Raw genomic sequence first — 21,259 nt, 5'->3', positions numbered from 1 at the left:
GATACTCTGTATACTCATGATACTCTTTTGTTTAAATAACGTTTTATTATGATAGATTATATTATGTGTGACCTCACGACTGTTTCTAACACTCCATTGTCTTATTTTCAACTAAGATAATATAACAGAGAACATTAACAGTTACATCACTCAATGTGATTGAATACATTGTATTATTGTAAAAAAGGAAAACGTAAAAAAAAAATCTTTATATACAAAAATATCTCAGACATCACATATTAAATGCCTCTGTGTTTGAAAGACGTTTAAACCTTAAAAATTAAATATTGAGTTTGCTTAAAATTATTGTTGACTTTCTCAGCTAGGAACCTGAATGTGCAGTATCTCTCCAATCAATCATACAGTATACAACTTCTTTACAATACTTCTATAATGAAGTATTAATTTAATGCCAGCTTTATGCATTTGGTGGGCCTCTGTAAAAACACACACACAGACACACACACACACGCATACAGACACACACACAAACACGCAAGCACACACACACGCATACAGGCACACACATGCATACACATGTATACAGGCATACAGGCACACACACACACACACACACACACACACACACACACATACATATTTGTGCACCTGAAAACATAAAAACATTCTTTTAAAGCTCCTTCAAACATGTAATGACTTGCAGCGTAATATTTGTTTCATAACCAAATTAGCTTAATCATCTGCATATAATCCTTCTTTTACATGTTGAAAACAGTGAGGTTGAAAAACCTTGAAAATACACTAAAAGTTTAGATAAGTGGGTTAAATACAGTTCCTGTGAGTCTTAGATGCCTTATGTGAAATGTTACCCCCATGAATGTACTTGTAACTAATCCATAGGTGCTGCAAAGTAGGAGGTATTGCATTAAGCACACCAGCTATGTGTGTGTTTATTTAAGTAGCTTACAGCCAGTAATTTCACCGCTTTGTCGTGAGCTATTTTACGCGGCCCCAGTTTCTGGGCGCTGAAGTGAGGTTAAACACGGTGAACTATTTAGCCAACACAAAGAGCAGTGTTGTCCTGTGCTGCAGCAGATTTCTGAGTGTGAAGAATGGCTTATTATGAAAGCAGGAAATTAAAAGCACCAAACAAATGGCTTTGTGTACAGTCGGCACGCCCACTTAACATCGCGGGCGCTCGGAGACTGAAATGCAATGCTGCAGTTATCATTAAGTGAAATAAATTTGTCAGGTTGGGGCGTCCTGACCGGAAACTGCTATGCTGGGGGGGGGGGACTCTGTGCTGGGAGGGGTGTAGCAGTTGGAGGCGCTCTGGAGAGTGTGTGTGATGGAGGGTTCCACATGAAGAGGCCATCCTCCCTCGCCCTGGAGGATGGGTATTCTGTCCATCCCCACTTTGGGAAGCTGTGTGGGGGTGGGTCTGTGGGGCGGAGCGGGGGCAGAGCCGGGCTCCCCCTCAGACCGCCCCCTCTGGCTTCTTCTCCAGGCAGTACTCCCTGCTCCGCTGCACCCTCCAGCCCACCAGCACCAGCAGGAAGATGCCCATGGCCTTGAAGCCCACCTGGAGGCCCAGATACCTGCACGAGGGCAGAACAGGATGGGAGGAACCTCGTGATGGTAACCAAGGACCCTGCAGGTGTGTCCGCTGACATGGCTGACGCAGGGCGATGCCACCCAGGTCAGGCGCAGCGGAGCCCTACCTGTTTCGCAGCAGGTTGTTGTCATAGTAACCGCAGGAGCCTGGCTTGTTGCCGCAGATGCGCCTCCACCACATGCAGGAGGAGTCGATGATGATCCCAAACATGGCGGGAGCCGGCAGCCAGGCTGCGAGCAGGAGGAGGTTACCCCATTAATCAGGAAACTCATCAGCTAAAACGGCTCCACCTTCCAGCAAAATGACTTCAGGATTTTATCGAACATCATACTGTTTAATTCATATTGCTGTGATATTGATCTTGACATTGTATGCTGTACGCCCACGCATGTCCATCTTTTAAGCTGGCTCAAGTAAGATTGCTGTCACTGGGGGGCACTGTAACACCGGACTGAAGCAAAGAGTCATCGGCGGGAGACAGCGAGTCCATTTCTGTCCTTTGAGCCTACACACAGTCACACTTCCTCAGTCCCGGGCACTGACTAAGGGGACACAATACCATGCCAACACGGAGTCTTTAATGAACGGACACGTGTGACTTTGTAAATACCCTACATTTTCATGGGAGGAAATTGCATTACACATAATAAAGCTGCAGGAAGTGCTGTGTCCTTCTGCAATTGTGTAATTATGCACAATTATTGCATATTTCAAGTATGGCTCATTTCGGCGTCACTGGAAGGAATCTCGGTTTTACGTACCCAGTACTCTCATGAGCAAGAACTGCACTCCTATTGCAAAAGACTTCTCCTCTTGGGGAACCGTTCTAAATTAGGAAGAGACACAAAAGAGCTGTACCAGCCAAGCATGAGCGCTGGCATTCGGAAAAACAACAACTCAGTCCTCTAAACATCCGTTATAAAGTGTAACACTATACGAGTTTAAGAGAAGCGGCTGATTTTGAAGAAGGAAAATGGTGGATGGGAGTGCTGGCCCTACCTGAGCACCATCATGTAGATGGGGTTGTGGGACAGGCTGGCTATGAACCCTGCCAGGGAGATGAGGAGCATGGCAGGCAGCAGAAGGTGTGGGCAGCTGTTGGCACAGGACCCCGGGCGAGCAGTTCCCAGGACATCCCCTTCCAGGACACAGCTGCAGTTGGTATATGACTGTGGGGGGACAGGGATACCACCAAAATCTGTCTTGTTATGGCTAACAATGGACAGGTTAATGCTCAAAGCTGTGTTACTACTGTTCATATTTATATCACAGTACAAATTTATATTCAGTAATTTAGCTTGAAGTGGGGAGACATTATTATTCACGTTTCAATTTTCTGGACAGGCCATGTCCTTTAGTGAGATGATTTTGGAAGAAAGTTAATAAATAATAATGCCATTCATTTTACTAGTTCAAATTCTGTAGTTCAAATTCCACAAATGCCACAAAGATTTATAAAAACCCATCTTCAGTATCATGTCACAAGATATTTTATAAAACGGATTATTTCTAAAATATAAGTTTGCAGATGATTGGTGCAACACAGAGCACTTTCTCTTTATGTGTATGTTTTGGTGTTTTGGGTTTTTTTTTTTGCTAATTATGGATTGTTTGCATTGGGCAGTTGAGTGTTGATTGAGCCCCTCCATCCACCCATCCACCCACATTGTTCGGTGCTTTAAGTGTCCTTGTTAATACATCCATCTTACTTCAATTGCAGTTTAAATAAGAGGAGGTCCGGCAGGCCACTCTCTCCCTGCATGAAGACCCGCCCTCCTCCGGTTTCCACAGTGAAGAACGCTGACTGTGAAGCATCCTCGGTTTGATTGACAAGTGAGGCATCCTATCACTCATGGGTCTGAGTCGGGGAGGCGGGGCGGGCTCACCTGGACCCTGAAGGGATTCTGCGGACTGGTGGAGAAGTTGGTGCAGCCTGCGTGGCAGGGCGAGATGTACTCCAGGCCGTTGGAGCCGCACACAGGGTTAAACGCAATGCTGGGGCAGGAGCAGTTACACGCGGACAGGGAACTGTGAAGGGCAGAATAGAGGCGGTAGAATTTCTATCAGCTGCATTGAACTACAGGGCTGTGACATCGTCTGTGTTTCCATCTATACCTACGAAAAGCCAGGGCTGTAGCACCAACGAACGGTTCTGAGGTCTTCATGCATATTTGAGTTTTTTTAAAGGGGGGTAGGTGCCAACCTTGTACTTCACTAGTGGTGTGTATTTATTGCTTCCACCGTTAGGATAAACACGGTTCATTGGGTTCTTCCTGGGGGTGTTAAAAGGAGTGTAACTATCTAAATAAGGCTAATGTGCTGCCACTCTTTATGTGGGTTTGTGTTGTTTGTTCCCACACATACATTGCCCCTGGGTATCACCTTGATAACTGCAAGCTCATTGGCTTGAGTAGTACATGACCGCCAGCCAATGGCCGTCAAGTGAAACAAGTGAAAACGTGCCTTTTTGACATAGTGTGTTCCTGTACTGACATTATTTCCTTTTTTTTCCCCAAATTAATTTGCTTATAATATTTCCCATCTGTGCAGCTTTGCTGCCGTCAGTAATTGTAGGGTGACACCAGCTTGGAATAAAAACTCCTGACTCCTGGACATCTTTTGCTTAAATGAACGTAAGTAACCCCTCTTAGTGGCATACAGATATCCCACCCCTGCCCCCTAGAAGCCAGTTCCACTACCCCACCCTGCACCCTTTGCAGTCATGGGTGGCACTCGTGAATCATTCACCTGAATCTAAGACAAAGGTAGAGCAAACAAACAGTCTGCCTGCTGCCAATCTAATCACAGGGTCTGCTTTTCCTCTTTGTGTTTGGCCTCACAATTTGATATGTCATCGTGAATTCCTGTTTTCACAAACAAATTATGCTCACACAGTTTTGAGCAGTGCTAATTTTTGACTCAGTGAGTAAAAGAACACTCCCCAGAGAAGAACACTCAAGCACATAGCTTGGACATGAGTGTGAACTGAGTCACAAATTAGACATCCTCAAATTTGCCTTGCCTCACAAAAAAAATGAGACTTGACTTGGGCTTGGAGCTTGATTACTCAAGACACTTGATGAAAATCATTTGCCAGTTTTTTTAGTTGAAATGCCTTCCCCTGAAGACAGGACTTCATGCTCAGAACTTGAATCTTAAGACTGCCGACTTGTGACTTGAGTTGACCTGGACATCGCAAATTGGGACTTCACTTTATACATGACCATTGTTACTCAGGGCTTTGAGAACTCTTTGAGACTTTCACGTGAGGACTTGAGACAGGCTTGCTTGGGACTTGCATAAGCAGGACTTAGTCCCTTTCCTGGCAGTGTCAATGTACACAATGGCAGGAATTCTAAGCTTTTCAGCACAGCTTGGCTTCGGTCCTATCACTGGCTTCGAATTTACTTAGTAAGGAAAGGTCTTGTTGACAGTTTTCATAGTTGGTCGCTTAATGCAAAACCTGCGTCAGGGTTAGAACAGTTCTTTGGGCTCTCATTGGTCAAACCTGAGCTGAGTGCTGAACTGGTTGTTCCAGGTCAGTTGACAACAAAACAGCCACTTTCTCATTCACAGGGAGTCCATGTCCACACTCAACACTCAAACTTCTTCCTTGAAAAACTGATGACAATTTATAGCTTACAGTAGCATCATCAATGTACATGTAATGTAATGTATTCATTACCATTTCACATATATCCTATTGGTGTGTGAAGATATAATGCAATTTCAAATTAAAAATGTTAATAATTATTTGAAAATTAAGTCCTGAGAGATAATGCACATTGCCTGTTACAGCCTACCAGACAGTTTCCCCTGGGTTTCCCTATGTGCCCCCAAATCAGACTAAGATAAATATTTTGGGGACCCCCACCTGTTGGTGAGCTGGGGCTCCCAGTAGTCGGCGTTGACCCCGACGACCTTCTGCGTGGAGCAGCCCATGTAGAAGAGAGGGACGCAGAGCAGGATGGAGGTGAAGAGGACAGAGATGCAGAACCGTGGGATGGTCTTCAGGGACAGGCTGGCTCGCTTCATCACCACCCCGCCCAGGAGCATCCCGATGGCCGCTGCCGGCAAGTTTATCGCACCTGAGAGAGACGGGGGGGGGGCAGGACATGTGAGGAGATCGGCAGCAGAGGGAACCAGAGCCTTTTTGCTCAGGGTTGCTCACACCTAACACCTCTACCCATTACTTGCTGCTTGGTTGCGCATGCCTAACATTGTTGCACATCTAACAGTACCAATCCTACTCCCACCTCTTGGAGTAGGATTGGTACGTTCCGGGATGGGGCTCACCGATGAGCAGGCTGCCATAGGCCGCTGAGGTGCTGTACTGCCGCTCCAGGAACTTGCTGAGGAAGGTGGCCAGGCCCGCGATCACCGAGGAGAAGCAGCACTGGGCCAGAACCAGCAGCAGGAAGAGCGGGCTCAGCAGCAGCCTCACAAAGAGCTTGGGGAACACTGGAACCGGATCAGAACCAGACACACAGTCACAGAAACACACATTGACACAGCGAGTTTATTTTAAGCTTTGCATAATGGACCTATTTTGAGCTGAGTTGTAATGGAGTGTCAGGCTCTGTTATAAATCTCAAAACCTTCTAAGAGGCTTCAGAAAACTAGAAACATATCCAATGAGACACTTTACTACATTTAAGCCTAAACCGTCCCTGGATATGGCAACAGATGTGGGGAAAAAGACAGCACCATTGAAAATTAAATCTTCCATAGAGCTTACTTTTCAGAAAGTCAAACAACAAAACCTCAGACTTCTTTGGGTCTTCTTTCAAAGTGTCAGCCTCCACTCCAGCTTCCTAGGAAATAATGAATTCAGCTCAAAGCAATGCACAAAGCATGTATGTATAAAGTGAGCTCTAATTTTGGAAAACCAGCTGCATGAGGAAAAACTGGCTAAGCTTTAACTTTCTAGCGAGGCATATTTTCCATTTTTTGTGGCATATTTGACATGCTTTTCTTTTTACGACTTGTTTTGAGTGTACTGCAGGTCTGAGAAAGAACAAAAACTACTCCTTTATCTTATCCAGTGTGTTATTTAAAGTAAAACACTTTCACTCACAGGGCTGTTACAATCGTAAGTGATGTGGGTGGAGATATTATGAACATTATCTGATCAGTGAGAATGGCTGGACTGGACTCTGGACTCCAGCTCCGTCTGAAAGTCGAGAATTTAATTATCATATTTCACTAGTGTCATTTACCACTCCCACTGTTGTGGTGGAGACAGTGGTCCTTGTAGTCATTAGTTTCTCTTCCAAAAACAGATTATCAACATACGCTGTCAAAAAGCAAGTTCTATAGTGTTGTGAATGTGTGTGTATGCAAATACCCATGTCTGTACTTATCTTCAAAATCTGTGAACAACGGTGCAGAACACAGTGATCCAAACACCACTTCGATTGGGTATGCGCATACATATCATCTGTATGTGCTTAACTTTCCTTAGTTTTCTAAGATGTCTAGTTTCAGGCTAGCATAAGTTAACTTGTGGTTGTGCTTCAATGGTGTTGTGCTTCACACTCACTGGTCTGGGAGTGTTGTTAGCCTGGTCTGACACTGTTGCTCATTTAACTTAGATGATACTCCTTTTTTCTCACGCTGAAAGCAGCTCTGAATAAGAGTGTCCTCCAAATGAATGTAATGTAATGTAATGTCATATAGTAACCTACGTGTGACTCCACCTGCATGCTCCGAGGGAAGAAGAAGTAGGGGATGGAGGTGAGAGCCAGACAGCCAGACGAGATCAGGAGTCCCATCCACCAGGCCCCCACCCAGCGAGGGTCAGCAGGGCTCAGCTCCTGGAGGCTTTCTGGGGGGGCAGAGCTTGCAGTTAACCCATATGTAGACAGAAAAAAAACAGCCCACCCCACCTCTGGTGTTCCAACTTCTCAGCAGTGCTGTCAAACAGTTTCTCCTTCTACGGCTCCTAAGACTGCTTGCTGAAAAATGATTAGTTAATTCTCTACTGCTATTATTATACTTGCATATTTAACTAAAGCTCAAAAGGGATTAAATTTTCTTTGCAGAGGGTCAAAAAGGTAGATGTGAATTTAAAACCAGGAGAGGTGTTTGGCTGGATGATCCAGGTGCATCCCAAGCAGATGGACTTTTAAGGTGGCCCATGTCCAGCCAGAGAGTTTCTGGTTTTCATTTTTGAGAAAAACCCTTTGGTGCCCTTAATAAGTAGTTACACAAACTGGAGCGTGTATGAGATCCGTGGCTATAGGCTGTCGGTGTAAAGATGCCATGCCTGGGTCGACTCTGTCCACGTCCACATAGATCCGGAGCATCACTGAGCCCAGAAGGTATCCGAAGGCGGGGCCAAACACAGACACAGCGAAAAGGATGGCTGAAACAGGTGAGACAGGTGTGTCAGTGTGAAAAGCCGCAGTGCAATCAGCAAATCAGCTCTCTCACAGTGCACGGCGAGTCATGGGGCGGTTACCGATGTAAAGAGGGGAGTTGCCCGGTTTGGCAAAGTCATCCACGTAGGAGATGCCGAAAGGCTGGATGGGTACGGACCCCACCCCGAACAGCAGCTGGGCGATGGCCATCAGCAGCCACAGGTTGCTGGTTTCGGAGAGGTGCTGGGAACCCTCCTCCCCGCACTGCTCCAGAGTGGAGGAGTTCCCCTGAGGAACACACATGTCTCTGTGGTCTGCAACACACAATCGGGGGGTTAGAAACCTGCCTCGGGTAGGAGTATTAAGGTGCTGAACGCAGTAACGTTACCATGGCTGTGACTCAGCTGTAACCTCGGCTCCTGGCCTGAACCTCAGCAGAGCATTCATCACACAGGGAGCCCTGACAGAGAATGTCACTCTACGGCCTCATGCCTCAAAACTACGCGATGACGTCATATGGGGTCATGTGGAACGCTGGCTGGGGAAGATGCTTATGTTGGCCTTGGAGAATGAGAAGAGCATGCTTGCTCCAAGATCATCAAGAGACTAAGTGCTTTTATTTCTCTAAACAATTTGTCTGACCTTTGAAAGGCCCTCCACTTGACGTTGAGGTATTCTGAGCGCTGAAAATGAGCGTTGCATGAATCCAAACGAGAATGACCTGGCTCTGAGATAACTCTAATCTCCTTGGTTTAGCTCAGTAACAGCGAGCTTAAAGTTTACATTTGATTTATACACCGGATGGTCTCCTGCAGAGAGAACTAGCAGGCCTTACAAATCATCCAGCTTGAAGTGCTCTGTAAACTTGCTTGTTTGAAACTGTTCAAGCAGCAGGAGAGTCCAGAGCAGGGAGTCTGGGCACATGCATACTGCACAGCGGCAGGGGACACTGATGCATAAATCGCAGCTGTATATTGTCAATATGAGTAGCTCACTCCCAGCTGATACGCATTCTGTGAGTGATAATATCCAGAAATTAAGAGTGAGCAGGCATTCTGACAGCTGCTACGGAGCTGTTCCACACCAGGATAGCTGTCAGGATTCAACTACTGACCCAGAATCACATTTTGCGTTGTTTCCCGTGAATAGCTGTTGTGGGTTTTTAAAATAAAATGCGATACTTTGGTAGGTCTTGCCATGTAAAACAGAAATGTTTCTCACCAAACAGCACAGAGTTGTACTCATAGGGCTGAGACAGGAAGTGAGGTAGGGCCAGGATGACCGCGCTGACGGACATGAGCAGACCGCCCAAACCGATGAGGCGTGGGCGGTGGACCCGGCTCCCGAAGTAGCTGACAAACACGATGAGAACCGTGTTCCCCACCTGGAGGAGAGACCACGCCCGTCAGAACACCGGAACACAGGCCAGCGTGTGAGAGCGCACATCGCAGCCACACAAACAAGCCGCCAGTGGTCTGATCAGCCCAGAGGAGGCTCACTGCCTGGGCATTCTGGCGGACGGGGGGTGAGAGGGCTTCAGATAATACAGCACCATTAATCAAAAGGCCAAGCCAGGGACGCTGACTTTGTGAGGAAGCAGTGAACTGAAATTCATCACAACACTTCAGACGTCTCAGCTGGACTTCTAACGCTCCCTGAAAGCTGAATGCTTATGTGTGACTGTGCGGGACATGAACACTTTCAAACACCAGGAAGGTTACAGTGTCAGCCACTGAGACCTATGGATTAGCTCAACAGACAAGGACAGATTAAAAGGTCTATCTAAAGGGCTGAAGGGAAGAGGTGTCCGGAGCAAGGTCAAACATACTATCACTCAACGCTTTGCCCCCGCAGGCCGAGAGGCCCCCGGGTGGCGCTGTACCTCGTGCAGGGAGGAGATGACGCCGGAGGAGAAGCTGTTGAGGCCGAAGCGTCTCTCGATGGTGGTGATGCTGCTCTTGAGGTAGGCGCTGTAGAGGAGCTGGGTCAGCTGCAGCAGGCTGTGGCAAAGCACAAAGAGCTGTGGGGAGAGGATTCACAGGAGGAGCCTTGTTACTGTTTCAATAATCAACTCCATAACCACAAACAATGGAGCACAGCTCACAGGATGAACCCCTGTTCCTGCTACAAAAACCAACTCTGTAACCACAAACACTGCAGCATGGCTCACAGGAGGAGCCTTGTTACTATTTCAATAATCAACTCCATAACAAACCAACCAACACTGGAGCTCGGCTCACAGGATGAACCGCTATTCCTGCTACAAAAACCAACTCCACAACTGCTGCAGTGTAGTGGGAAAAAGACAGGCTCACACCTGAAAGGTTCGATTCCCCCCAGGGGCAGAGCTGCTGTACCCTTGGGCAAGGTACTTAACCCACAATTACCTCAGTAAATATCCATCATAAATGGATATTGTAAAATAATAATAATAATAATAATAATAATATATATATTGTAAGCCACTCTGGATAGGAGCATCTATTAAGTGACTGATTTTAAATGTAAAACTACAAACAGTACAGTGTGGCACACAGAATGAGCCTAATTCCAGTTAAAAATCATTTCTACAACACTGGCGCAAACATATAAACTTATCACAAGATAAAATACTTACAGAGTCAGGTGACAGGGTTCAATCACATATCATATTTCAGAATAAATAAATGCATGAACCAACATTCTCATTACATTGATCCACACAACGGCTGCAGTTCGAGTGCAGTGCGCAGTCAATGGGGCATCGTCTGCACAGGAGTTCAGACTCAGGGTTTTGCAATCACATCCAGCCACTGGGGTGAACGGACACCTGACTCATTTCTCTTACATTTTAAATAAGCCACAAATCTCACCATATTAGGTCATCCGTAATTCTAGAAATTCACGTTCTGTATCTGAAAATAGCACTTCCTGCTCATTGGAAACTAAGGCCCATTCATTGTGCCTTCAGTAATGTGTTGTTTTTCAAAAGAAGTTGCATTTTTGGGATCCAAAGGCAGTACTGAAAAAAAGAAAAGCATTTAAAAGACGTGAGTCATTGCGGCAGAGACAGGCTGTTTTACAGAGAGCAAATTCATAATTGCTCAAAACTGGTTTATCAGCACTGAGCTCTTGGAAGGCAGTCGTTCATTTCATTCAGTGCTGTTGTTCATTTTAAATCTAAGGAGACACGATTAATCAATCAATGAATCAATCAGTTGGAGGATCACTTGACTTGTTCGCGCCCTTAAGTAAACAGATACAGAGCAATCCACAAAGTGCATTGGAGCAAAGCACAATTGGAACAAATACCTCCGACAGAGACATTCTGTGATGTTCAAAGCCCCATGCAGTACAGAGCTGCAGCACATTGGAGCAAGGTAAAGCATGTGTCCAAGGGAATAATGGGATTGCCCAAAACAGGATTCAAACCCACAACCTCTTAGCAGAGAGACAACAGCTCGGACTACCCAGCACAGCAGTGAAAGAGAGTTTATGAACTGGCATTTAAGAGAATGACCTGCGATATTGTGGGAGACACAGGGAGCAAACCTTTCACATCAGTCTGGGCTTGGGGGAGTGAGGAACCTTCATTTGGCTAATGAACTGTTTATATTCCTTTCTCTGAATGAACTCTCCTCACGGCCAGACGAGGTTTGTGGATTGATTGTGTTCCCAGCAGCCTAAAACATAGCCCATGCAGCACACTGTCTGTGTCTGCAGCTCAAATCCTTCCAATTAGCAAGACCCCTCACAGAGTTTTCATGAACCAAAGGCCAATGAGGGTAGGGGGCACCATCTGATTGGATGCATTGGGATAAGGGGCTGAAGCTACAGGAACAGATCTGGGTGTAGATAAATTACTAAAGTTCCCTTACACTCTCTTCTCTGCAAAGACAGTAGAGGGTAAGCTTTCAGTACGCTTTTGTCTGGAACTGGGACTTTTATAGTTTTTTGCTCCATGTGCAGTATTCGCATTTATCTGCTTGCCACCAAGACATTCCTCTTCCACACTAAATCCTTAACATTACTGAACTTGTTCAAGAAAATCTGACTTTCCTGCTTCACACCCCTTAACAATCAGGTATCCTTGAACATGTGAATCACTGTCTCTTCATGAGGGTAAAGCCCATCAGGATCAAACGAGGAATAAGTAATAATATTTAGTAAAACTACATGTCTTTGAAAAAAAAAGTCAGAAGGAGTTCACAGAGCTTCCAGTCGTTATTATAATCTCCACCGTTAAAGCACTAAATGGTCCTGATGGTCACAGGCAATCCATCTTTAAATACAGTCCTTAATTCACCACGGTTATCTCTTTCAATCATCAGTAACGCTGCTGTCTGCAGGCCTAACGCACATACACATACTCATATGCAAATACAGACGTGTGTGCACGTATGCACACGATTTGTCAAGGAACAGATACACGCCTCAGAGCCTTGGGATTTAGGCAGCTTGTTCTGATGAAGGCTTTTTTGTTACTTTAAAAAAAAAAAAAAAAAAAAAAACACACAAATGCCTCTCACACTTCGGTAGCTTTTACAGACTTCAGAATGCGTGTGTCAGTCTATTTTGCATCGCACAGCGATGTGTTGGCAGCTTGTGGGGTTGTTGTGGCAGACGTCCTTTTCTCTACAGAATTCGGGCCCCCTTGGTTTGTGGCTGTGCGCACTTGCGTATTTTGGGCTAATCTGATCGTCTGAGACATGACGGTTGCAGCCTGCGCCCACCTGTTCCTGGTTTAAACGGGACCCCCCCCCCAGGGTCCGGCGGCAGCTCTGACGCAAGCGTGAAGCTCATTAGAGTGCTGTTTGTGGCAGACGCACACAGTTCACACATTGCTGGCTGAGAGATTTTGATCGCTTGTCAGCTATGATTCTTTTCAGCGGTTTGCGGGGAGTGGCTCTGAGCCACAACGATATGGACCACATTTTCCATCTGTGTCTAGCAATAAATCACAAAGTAACACTGACATTCGGCAGATTTTATCAATGAGGATTACTGTACAAATTCCTCTGCCCCTGTATCTCTGGCAGCCATTGTTCACATCTCATGTCTTGCTGTGATTGGAGAAAGGCAGGAAGCTGGTTTTTGGTCTCTATTTTCAGCCTTGACGCCGCAATATTGTTTTAAAACGCTTTATCTCCATTGAGTCTTGAGGATACCTTTGGGCTGGACACTGTCTGTGTTGAGTTTCTTCACCGTAAAACAATAATCCCTTTCTTCAACAAAACTACAACAGAGCCATTGTGAATTTTTCCCCTCACTTGAAAGCACTTCCTCCTGCAGGATTGCGATTCCAGGAAAACAAACACTTGCTCAGCTTAGGTCGAATGAAACTAGTGGAAGCTGCTCACCTCAGCAGCCAAGAAGGGCCAGCGGTCCATAGCAAAGCAGTACCTGGTTCAGGTACATTGCCTGTTGCAGTACCTGGTTCAGGTACATTGCCTGTTTTGCACCTGTTAAGTCACTTCCGTGTGATGCATTCTTAAATACCAACTGTAGTTACACTCCCAAAATCACCTTCCCTACGGCTGGGGTTCCAATCTGGGGTCAACACAGATGTGAACAGTGTCCTCAGAAAGATACACAGGGTAATATCAATAAGGATAAATCAATTTGTATATTGTGACTTGCAAATTTAAAATATACTAATGGAATCTACGATCGTGTTGCATATTACCTGTGGTTTCTGTAATATTCACCAACCTGCCACGTACTCGAAATGACCTGTTGCTTATTTAGGTAAGGGAAGCACAGCAACATCAGACAGCGGCTTATTTGCAGTTAGATGGATGCTCTCTGCCAACATGTGTCTGCCAGCAAGTTATTGCTTTTGGAGATTTTACTTCCAATTCCCTAACCTCGGTAACTTATAGTACCTACAGTACAGGGAACACAGCAATTTGTTCTTACCGAGCACCGTATGACAGAGGACATTATTTGAAGGTATTTATGTACATGTGTGCATGCACATATGACCAATGATCACTTTAGTGTAGCCAAATTAATATCTTCGGATGGGTCACACAGTCATTAATGAATGTGTCTTACAGCGTCTGCTATCAAATTTCAGACAACAAAGAAATCATTACTTTCTCTATACTCTGTTTGGAGAAAGTAAACCTTCGGGATTTCTTTGTTAATGGTACAGGGTTAACAAATGTGGTGAACTCAAATGTAAAATTTGCCAAATAGAAACTTGATTTTCTATGTTTATTTTCCCAGGACTCTGCCTGTCCAGCTATCAAACATGTTGTTGTTACACATGATGGCCACTGCGATGCATGACTCATTTGGTCTTTTCCTGTACTGGTTTGGAGAGAAAAGGGAAAAATGTTGAACGCCTTCAATTTGGATAAACGCCATCCCAAACATGCACCTGCCACATAGGTGTCTAAAGGGGCCCATGTCTGAGAGGGCTTAAAAGTGACAGACACGCAACTCTCCACGGAAGCACTTGTGCGGGGTTTACATGTGCACACACACACTCATTCTTTCAAAATAAAAGAGAGCTGAGAACAGTTTTCTTCCCTCCCATATTTTCCGGCAATTTTCAATGTACCATCAAAGTCATAAACTATAAAGAATGGTGATAACATTCCTATTTTAAACTCATACCAGTGCCAAACATATAAGGAGTTGACACTGGCCAACTGCAACAAAGGCCATTTGTTCTGGACCGTTAAAAAACAGGTTCACCCACTGAAACTTTGCATTAAATCAGAACTATCACCGTGACCTTGAAGCGACTTCCGAATGCAGACTTGTGATGAATAATGTTTCTGAGTATTATTTCCAGCCTGGCGTATACTTGCCGTTCAGTCACCCTGCACCTGTTTCCTGGTGAACATCAATTAATCCAACGACCGCGCATTCCCTCTGAATGATTTCCTTAACAATGCAGTGTAAATCAACAGCGCTCCGCCTGAGGCGAGGCTGGAAAAAAAAAGGCAGGGAGGTGGAGCTTGTAGTTAATATTTGGGCATTTGCAGTGTGCAATAGAGTAGTGTAGCTTCATGCTCTACCCTGCCGTTTAGTCAGATGTACTGCATAAAGACAGCTCGGGTTCAAGTGCCATCACCACACAGACACTGGAGAAAGCCTGGATCCATTACTAAGTTTGTCCTATTGATTAATTGAAACATACTATGCCATAGCACGTGGTGATTGGCTGACATGTATCGGATGGGCTGAGCGCACATCATGAGTTCCATATAAAAAAAACAAAAAACAAATTCAGAGACACAGCAGAAACGCACAGATCCTGCTGTGAAGCGTACAGGCAAAGAGCAGAGCAGGGGGAGCGATCAGATCCTGCTGTGAAGCGTACAGGCAAAGAGCAGAGCAGGGGGAGCGATTTAGAAGCTGCACACTTTTCAGGTCAGCACACACGCCCCACTGCTCTGAACCCATCAGGAGGAAGAAGCAGCTGATTCTACGGCTGCACTTAACACTTCAGGGCAAGCGCACAACAATACGTTAACCACGTGGAAACTTTGCCAAACCAACTGACTAACTAACTGAACCAACAGTCATGCTGGAATGAGGTGTTATTTTATCTGTAAAGCAGAGGGTGTGACGTCCTCGGTTACAACAGCACACTGAGTCCAGCGTGCGGTGTTCCAGGCCCTGTCCAGGCAGAGGCAGAGGCAGAGGCATGTTCCAGCCTGTGAGTGCCTTCACTGATGTGTGCTGTGTGAGCACTGTTGAATCATGGGAAGGAATTCTAGAGGCGAGAGATGGCCACACCAGCGACAGGTGACAAGGTGCCAGCTGGAACAGTGAGCTGCAGCATTCTAACAGAGAGTGGCAGGATCCTCCCTGCTGCTGTGGGTGTCACTGCTCACCTCTAAAAAACAGGCGCAGGCGCAGTGTCCTAAACTAGCCATCCCTAGACTGAGGGGATGGGGAGGGTATGAGGTGGGTCACAAAATCCTTCTGAAGAACTTGTTATGTCTCCTCCATAGACATTCGTAACACTTACGCAAAAAGCTACTTGGGGTAGTTTAATATGTTTCTAAAAATCTAATAAAATGTCATCAAATGTTAGGCTAACTTTTAATAAAGAATGGGTCACAGGAAATTCACTCTCTAGGTGAGTGCTGGGGTTTGGGAAATTGTGGAGCTTCAGTTCTAAAGTGCAGACAGTTCTTCTGCCTTTAAGCGGAGGATTTGGACATAGTGGATGTGTGACTAGACACTGGACTCAGAGGTTGTGAGCTGGAATCCCAGAGACAGCAGGAACAAGAGCATGACAAAGAAGGAACCTCACAAATGTATTCTTCAAAGAAACCTGAGGGATTCAGACACATTCAGGGTGTGAATCCTTGCCAGACATTGCAGGGATGATATGCCAGACATGATCATTTTTTGCTGAAACTCATGGTACAACACTGAGCCCATGTCAGAAGAGGAGAACTCCAGAACAAACTGAAAATTCCTGAAAGGGAAAAGCATGTATCTGTTCAGGTGAGTATATATATTAAAAAAAAACACACACACACACTAAACCGTGCAAAGCAGACAGTCTTGCAAATTCACCATCAGCTCTGTGACTGAAACATCTGAAATACAATATCTACCGAAGAAAAAGGACTGAGCTGGAAACAGAAGAGTCATGGGAGATTGCTTTTCAGTATGGGTATGATTCAGTGCCTTACAAGTTATGTCCCAAAGAGAAATGCATCTCTGTTCTCCTGGTCTAGCCTTGCTAACTCTCGTCATAAAGACAGCACCGATCAATATGAGGGTGTTGTTTCCATTTAAGCGTGGCTAACAAGTCATGAGCATCCCTTTATTGTGAATATATTTACACCTGCAAAACAGCACAGAGTTACAAAGGAGTCATTACTGATGACTGCATCCAAAAGCAGGCACTGAACGACTTTATCTGCATACATGAATTATTTATTCAATATTGAGATAGTCTCTTGTTTTCATGGAGTTGCATACTAACAGTCCAGTCTAGATGGCCAGCTTTGTTCACATTTTCCTCAATGGAGCTGTTTGTTTGACATCTGGCAATATTAAAAAAGAAGGCCACCATCTTTTCCACACACTGTACATTCACAAAAATATGAGGTTGCCCACATACTACTATTATCATTAGTTAATTTAAAATACTCCTACATCAAACTGGAATCCAAATATATTTTACTTTTCATTTTATTTCTGAAAATATTACATTACATAGCTCACATTTCACATCACCCGTTTAGATACCTGAATATTTACTAAAGCAATTCAGGATAAGTACCTGCCTCAGGCACACAGCAGTCGTGCCCCTGAACCTGCAAATTACTGGTCCTAAGCCCAGCTCCTTAACCATTGCATCTCACCATCAAGGAACACAGCTTAACTATAATCAAGACAGAATAAAAGAGGAGATGCATGTGCCGGAGGGACAAACAGCGTAAGCGTGTCTGCACCTCAGAGCTGTACATTCCAGGGATGTCATTCTGTCATTACTCCCTGAATGGGTCTGTCAGCTACACGAAACAAAAGCCCCTTCCCAAATTCCTCCAGCAAACGGCAACAGATGGGTCTCAGTGAGTGTACCTATGTGCATGCAGTTAATGTGTTGCTATGTCATACCTTATGCAAAATGTCATTTTAATAGAATGACAGTCCTGAATATCTTCTGATAGCCCCCACACAGATCAAAAGAGCTTTTCTGAATTTGACATTATGACCATTTCTGCAAAGCATTATTGGCGTCCCTATGATAAACAGCGGTTGCAATCCAAATGGCAACATGTTGAACCAACAAAACAGCTCAAATTATTGGAATATATTCATTTTAAATCAAATAAAAGGTAGGGCATTGAACATACTGGTTTAATTACTTTTCTAGAAAAATCGAATTGTCAGTATTTTATTAGGTATGGTAATCATTAAGACTGTCCTCATTTAAAATCACATCAAGGCCACCGAAACTTAAAACAGGTGTGCTGTGGGATGAAGGGGACTTATACAAACTAACATAGTATATGCATAGCATATACAAACTAACACAAGTTTTACTCAAAGGTCGCTATATCCTAAGAGCCACCACAATTAAAACGTGATGTAACAATAATAATAATAATAATAATTATAATAATAATAATAATTACCTTAATATTACAGAACACAGAAGCAATTTTGGATTTCGGGCTCATCTCCTTGGCGTGTAGCTCCATTTTTAAAGGTGGCACTCTCCTCCACGGCACCGAAAAAGTGTGCGGCGTGTTTATCTGTCAGTGCCTGAAACTTCTGCAATATCTCCTGCTCCTCCTGACGACGCCAGCAGCGCGCAGCTTTCTGCCGCTGGTTATGGTTTTATGTCTTTCTGTGATGTAATGTGACTCTGCCCACAAAACGTTCGCTCAGCTCCGCGTCCACGCTTCACGCACAGCAGGGCCGTTTGCGGGACACGCTGTTCTGCACAGATGCACACAGGCTGCAGACTTGCTGTTGTCACAGTTTAAAAATACACACCAAAAAGTGTACAGGTCTTGATGGATTGCGTTAAAAGTGCTTCGTTTTGTATATGGTGCCAGCATTTATGTATTCTCTTATTATGTCGCCTTGTTACAAAAATCTGATGGGGTCAGAGCCCGCTATTGTGGCTGTTTTTTCCAGGAATTGTGTATTTTAGGTTTACTAGAACTGCCACTTCAGACGCGCGTGCGAGCGCGCGGGACATTCGACACGTCGCCTCCGCGCGAAATGCCCCCTCTAGTGTCAGTAAGCATCTCGGCTAAATCGCTAATGCAACTACATTTTCTTTCACTAGGTCGCCGTGAAAACAGTACACTGAGCATTTAGAAATCACCGATTTAGAAATAATCGTTTGCAGAATAAGAAATTCATTTGCTCATGCCAATCAAACAGGGACTCCACCTGACAAATGAAATAAGCTCCAACCAAATAAGCTAATTAAAATGGATCCGATCATGAATCTTAATTTTGCAAGTTTTCAAATGTATTTTTTTTGTTACTTCTCGCCAAACTCAGCAGTTGAAAAAGCTGCTTCAAAGACTTGTCATCTCTCCGGAGAGTGACCGTTTGAAATAAAGGGAAACATTGTTCCTTTTCCTCTAAATTCCCTTTGCAGTTTGTGTTGCAAATGCTCCACCAGACTTGGAAAGCACCCAGACACATTATTATGAGCTTCCATTGGAAGAAGAAGAAAAAAGCATTAAAAGAGCTACAAGAGAATAATTTACACAGCAATATATATTACATGTTTATATTTCACTGTTGCCAAACGTATTATCTAAATCACACTTCGATTACGTAATCTAAAACTCACAATTCATTTTAAATTATTCTATATGCTGGTACAACTTTGTGAAAAACACATACACAGAAACACATAAGTGAGCTCCATGCGCACCAGCTAAACCCTACTGCAGCATTGTGACGTCACGTATCATAAAGAATACGTGAATGTCACGATGCTGTCACACATATTGCGCAAGAGCAAAACAAACCACACAAGAGCTGTAAGGTGAGGACCACCACAAACCGATGCATTCACCCAACTGATGCACAGCAGACATTTTGTTCATCTCAGACAGAAAGGTAGGGATTGTCTATCCACATAAAGTGAGAGAGGATTATTTAGCCCGGTGTTTCTCAGTCCTACTCCTGGAGGCCCACTGTCCTGCGTATCTTCTATCTATCCTTGCTGCTTGATTAAATCAGGTGTGCTCAGCTAATCAAAAGTGCCACTGATGAGTTCAGTCAGGTAGGTAGAGCATGGATAGATAGAAGATACGCAGGACAGTGGACCTTCAGGAGTAGGATTGAGAAACACATTTAGTCCAATTAAAAAAAAAAATGTTCAGGAATATAGCTAGGACACCTGAGACCATCCCCCCTCTTTTTAGATGGGTGCTGTGGAAACTTTAATGACCAGAGAGAGAGTCAGACCTGCTTAGCCTCAGGGCAGTTTCCCATACAGCAGTATTCCTGATACCCCAGTGCAGCCGGTTTCCTACTTTTTCCAAGAGGGAAGAGCTCCCCCCATTGCAAGCCAACGCCGCTTCAAGCAGCAGAGTGGTTTTCCTGAGAAATGCCTTCATCTGCAACATGAGAGAGGGCTTCAGTGTGGTCTGGCTGCTGGCAAAATAGAATATAAGTGTTCACGAATGAAAGTAAGCAGACAGTTAACACATGTAAGTGTTCACTTCCACAGCAAATTCCACAAAAAGAAGTCTAGACAAATAGTACAAGGTTTGCTTTTAGATTTTCCGATGATGAAATCCACAGAAAAGAAACACTACCCACTTTATGTCCGGCATAGGGAAAAAAACCCATCAGAACCATAGTAGTAAGTTGGCTATTTACTTCACATAGATAAGAGAAGTGTATTGGCTTTGGTTCTCCAAACATTAGATAAATGGTCAGCACAATCAACTTTTGTTCCTTGGCTGACCACACAGCCAGAGATATGAAATAGGTTTACAAACTCAAGTCAGCTTTTCTTTGGAAGCACTCTGACTTCTACAGATGATGAAAACAACGAATCTTGGCCGCACAGATTCACGCCGATAAAAAAAGAAACATATTTGTTATTTTTCCGTGTTTCCAGGTATTTAAAACATTAACGTTATGTACACTGACCATCAATCTTTCACTGGCAGGCATACAGTTCCAAGGAGAAATCCTGTTTCCAGAGGTCTCTATTTACGCAGCAGAGTAGAAAGTTTTCCAGCCATTTGGCATATAACTCTGTTTTGTCGAAAGGCATTGGGCCTTTATGCCCTGTGTGACCTCCTAAAGAGTGGTCCTCCCCTGAAAGATATGACAGTGTTGCTGTGGATCGTCGGAAATGTTCCCTTCCTCTTTCCAACTGTGCACTGTCTCTGCGCGGCTTCTTCCTCGGCTCCTCTCCCCTTGGATTTGGCTCGGGATCCAGGGTAAACGGCTCTTCCTCAAGCCCATCAGAACGGACTGGCAGCCAATTTTGGAAGACAGAGCAACATGCTTTTTCAGCAGCTCGTGTATGTGGTGTTTAGTTAACGTGAGAAATGCAAGACAGTCAAAACAAACACGCCAGGGCAACCTTTACACTGATTGTCTCGGCTACCTCTCAAGACAAATTTCCTAGGCCTCTGTGCAGCACACCAGGCAGGTACAGTACTATACTGCTCTGTTCTTGGTTCAAAATGGATGACGTGAAATCAATTTTTTGTAATTATAAACAGGAAATTGTGTTTATTTCAACATTTGAAAAGTTTGGACGGGTGGGAAAGTAGATGAGGAGTTATCCCTCTCAACTGCAGTATATTTTCTCAGCTCAGTTTAACAGAGTTTGGCAGTTTCAGTGCCTTTATGATGCCAGTTT

At 44.5% G+C, this 21,259-nt stretch overlaps 1 protein-coding gene across 2 annotated transcripts; it reads right to left on the bottom strand.

Annotated features, from left to right (window-relative positions):
* Nucleotides 1-591: 591 nt before the first annotated feature.
* Nucleotides 592-18,320, bottom strand: LOC118795518 (solute carrier organic anion transporter family member 2A1-like). 2 transcript variants are annotated; one of them, XM_036554055.1, is made up of 14 exons: nucleotides 18,039-18,320; nucleotides 9,821-9,958; nucleotides 9,160-9,322; nucleotides 8,040-8,252; nucleotides 7,845-7,943; nucleotides 7,264-7,403; nucleotides 6,315-6,390; nucleotides 5,873-6,037; nucleotides 5,451-5,664; nucleotides 3,463-3,604; nucleotides 2,576-2,745; nucleotides 2,338-2,402; nucleotides 1,683-1,806; nucleotides 592-1,559 (listed from the first exon to the last, which is right to left on the bottom strand). In XM_036554055.1, exons 1-14 carry the CDS (start codon nucleotides 18,102-18,104, stop codon nucleotides 1,439-1,441), a joined length of 1,896 nt encoding a protein of 631 aa, XP_036409948.1. In that variant the 5' UTR covers nucleotides 18,105-18,320; the 3' UTR covers nucleotides 592-1,438. The 2 variants fall into 2 exon arrangements, with proteins under 2 accessions (XP_036409948.1, XP_036409949.1); XM_036554056.1 differs by having other exon boundaries at nucleotides 7,276-7,403.
* Between the last annotated feature and the right edge of the window lie 2,939 nt (nucleotides 18,321-21,259).

Source organism: Megalops cyprinoides, chromosome 20 (genome assembly GCF_013368585.1).
Source record: "Megalops cyprinoides isolate fMegCyp1 chromosome 20, fMegCyp1.pri, whole genome shotgun sequence".
In the NCBI taxonomy this organism is placed as follows: domain Eukaryota; kingdom Metazoa; phylum Chordata; class Actinopteri; order Elopiformes; family Megalopidae; genus Megalops; species Megalops cyprinoides.
The sequence above is the reverse complement of the archived record's forward strand: the minus strand, read 5'-3'. Positions and strand labels throughout refer to the sequence as shown.

Coding starts and splice junctions, on each gene's coding strand:
- LOC118795518 (XM_036554055.1), bottom strand. CDS start 18,104: ATGGAGCTACACGCCAAGGAGATGAGCCCGAAATCCAAAATTGCTTCT. Junction 2,746..3,462: donor AGAATCCCTTCAGGGTCCAG/GTGAGCCCGCCC, acceptor GTCCCCCCACAG/TCATATACCAACTGCAGCTG. Junction 1,560..1,682: donor AACAACCTGCTGCGAAACAG/GTAGGGCTCCGC, acceptor GCCCTCGTGCAG/GTATCTGGGCCTCCAGGTGG.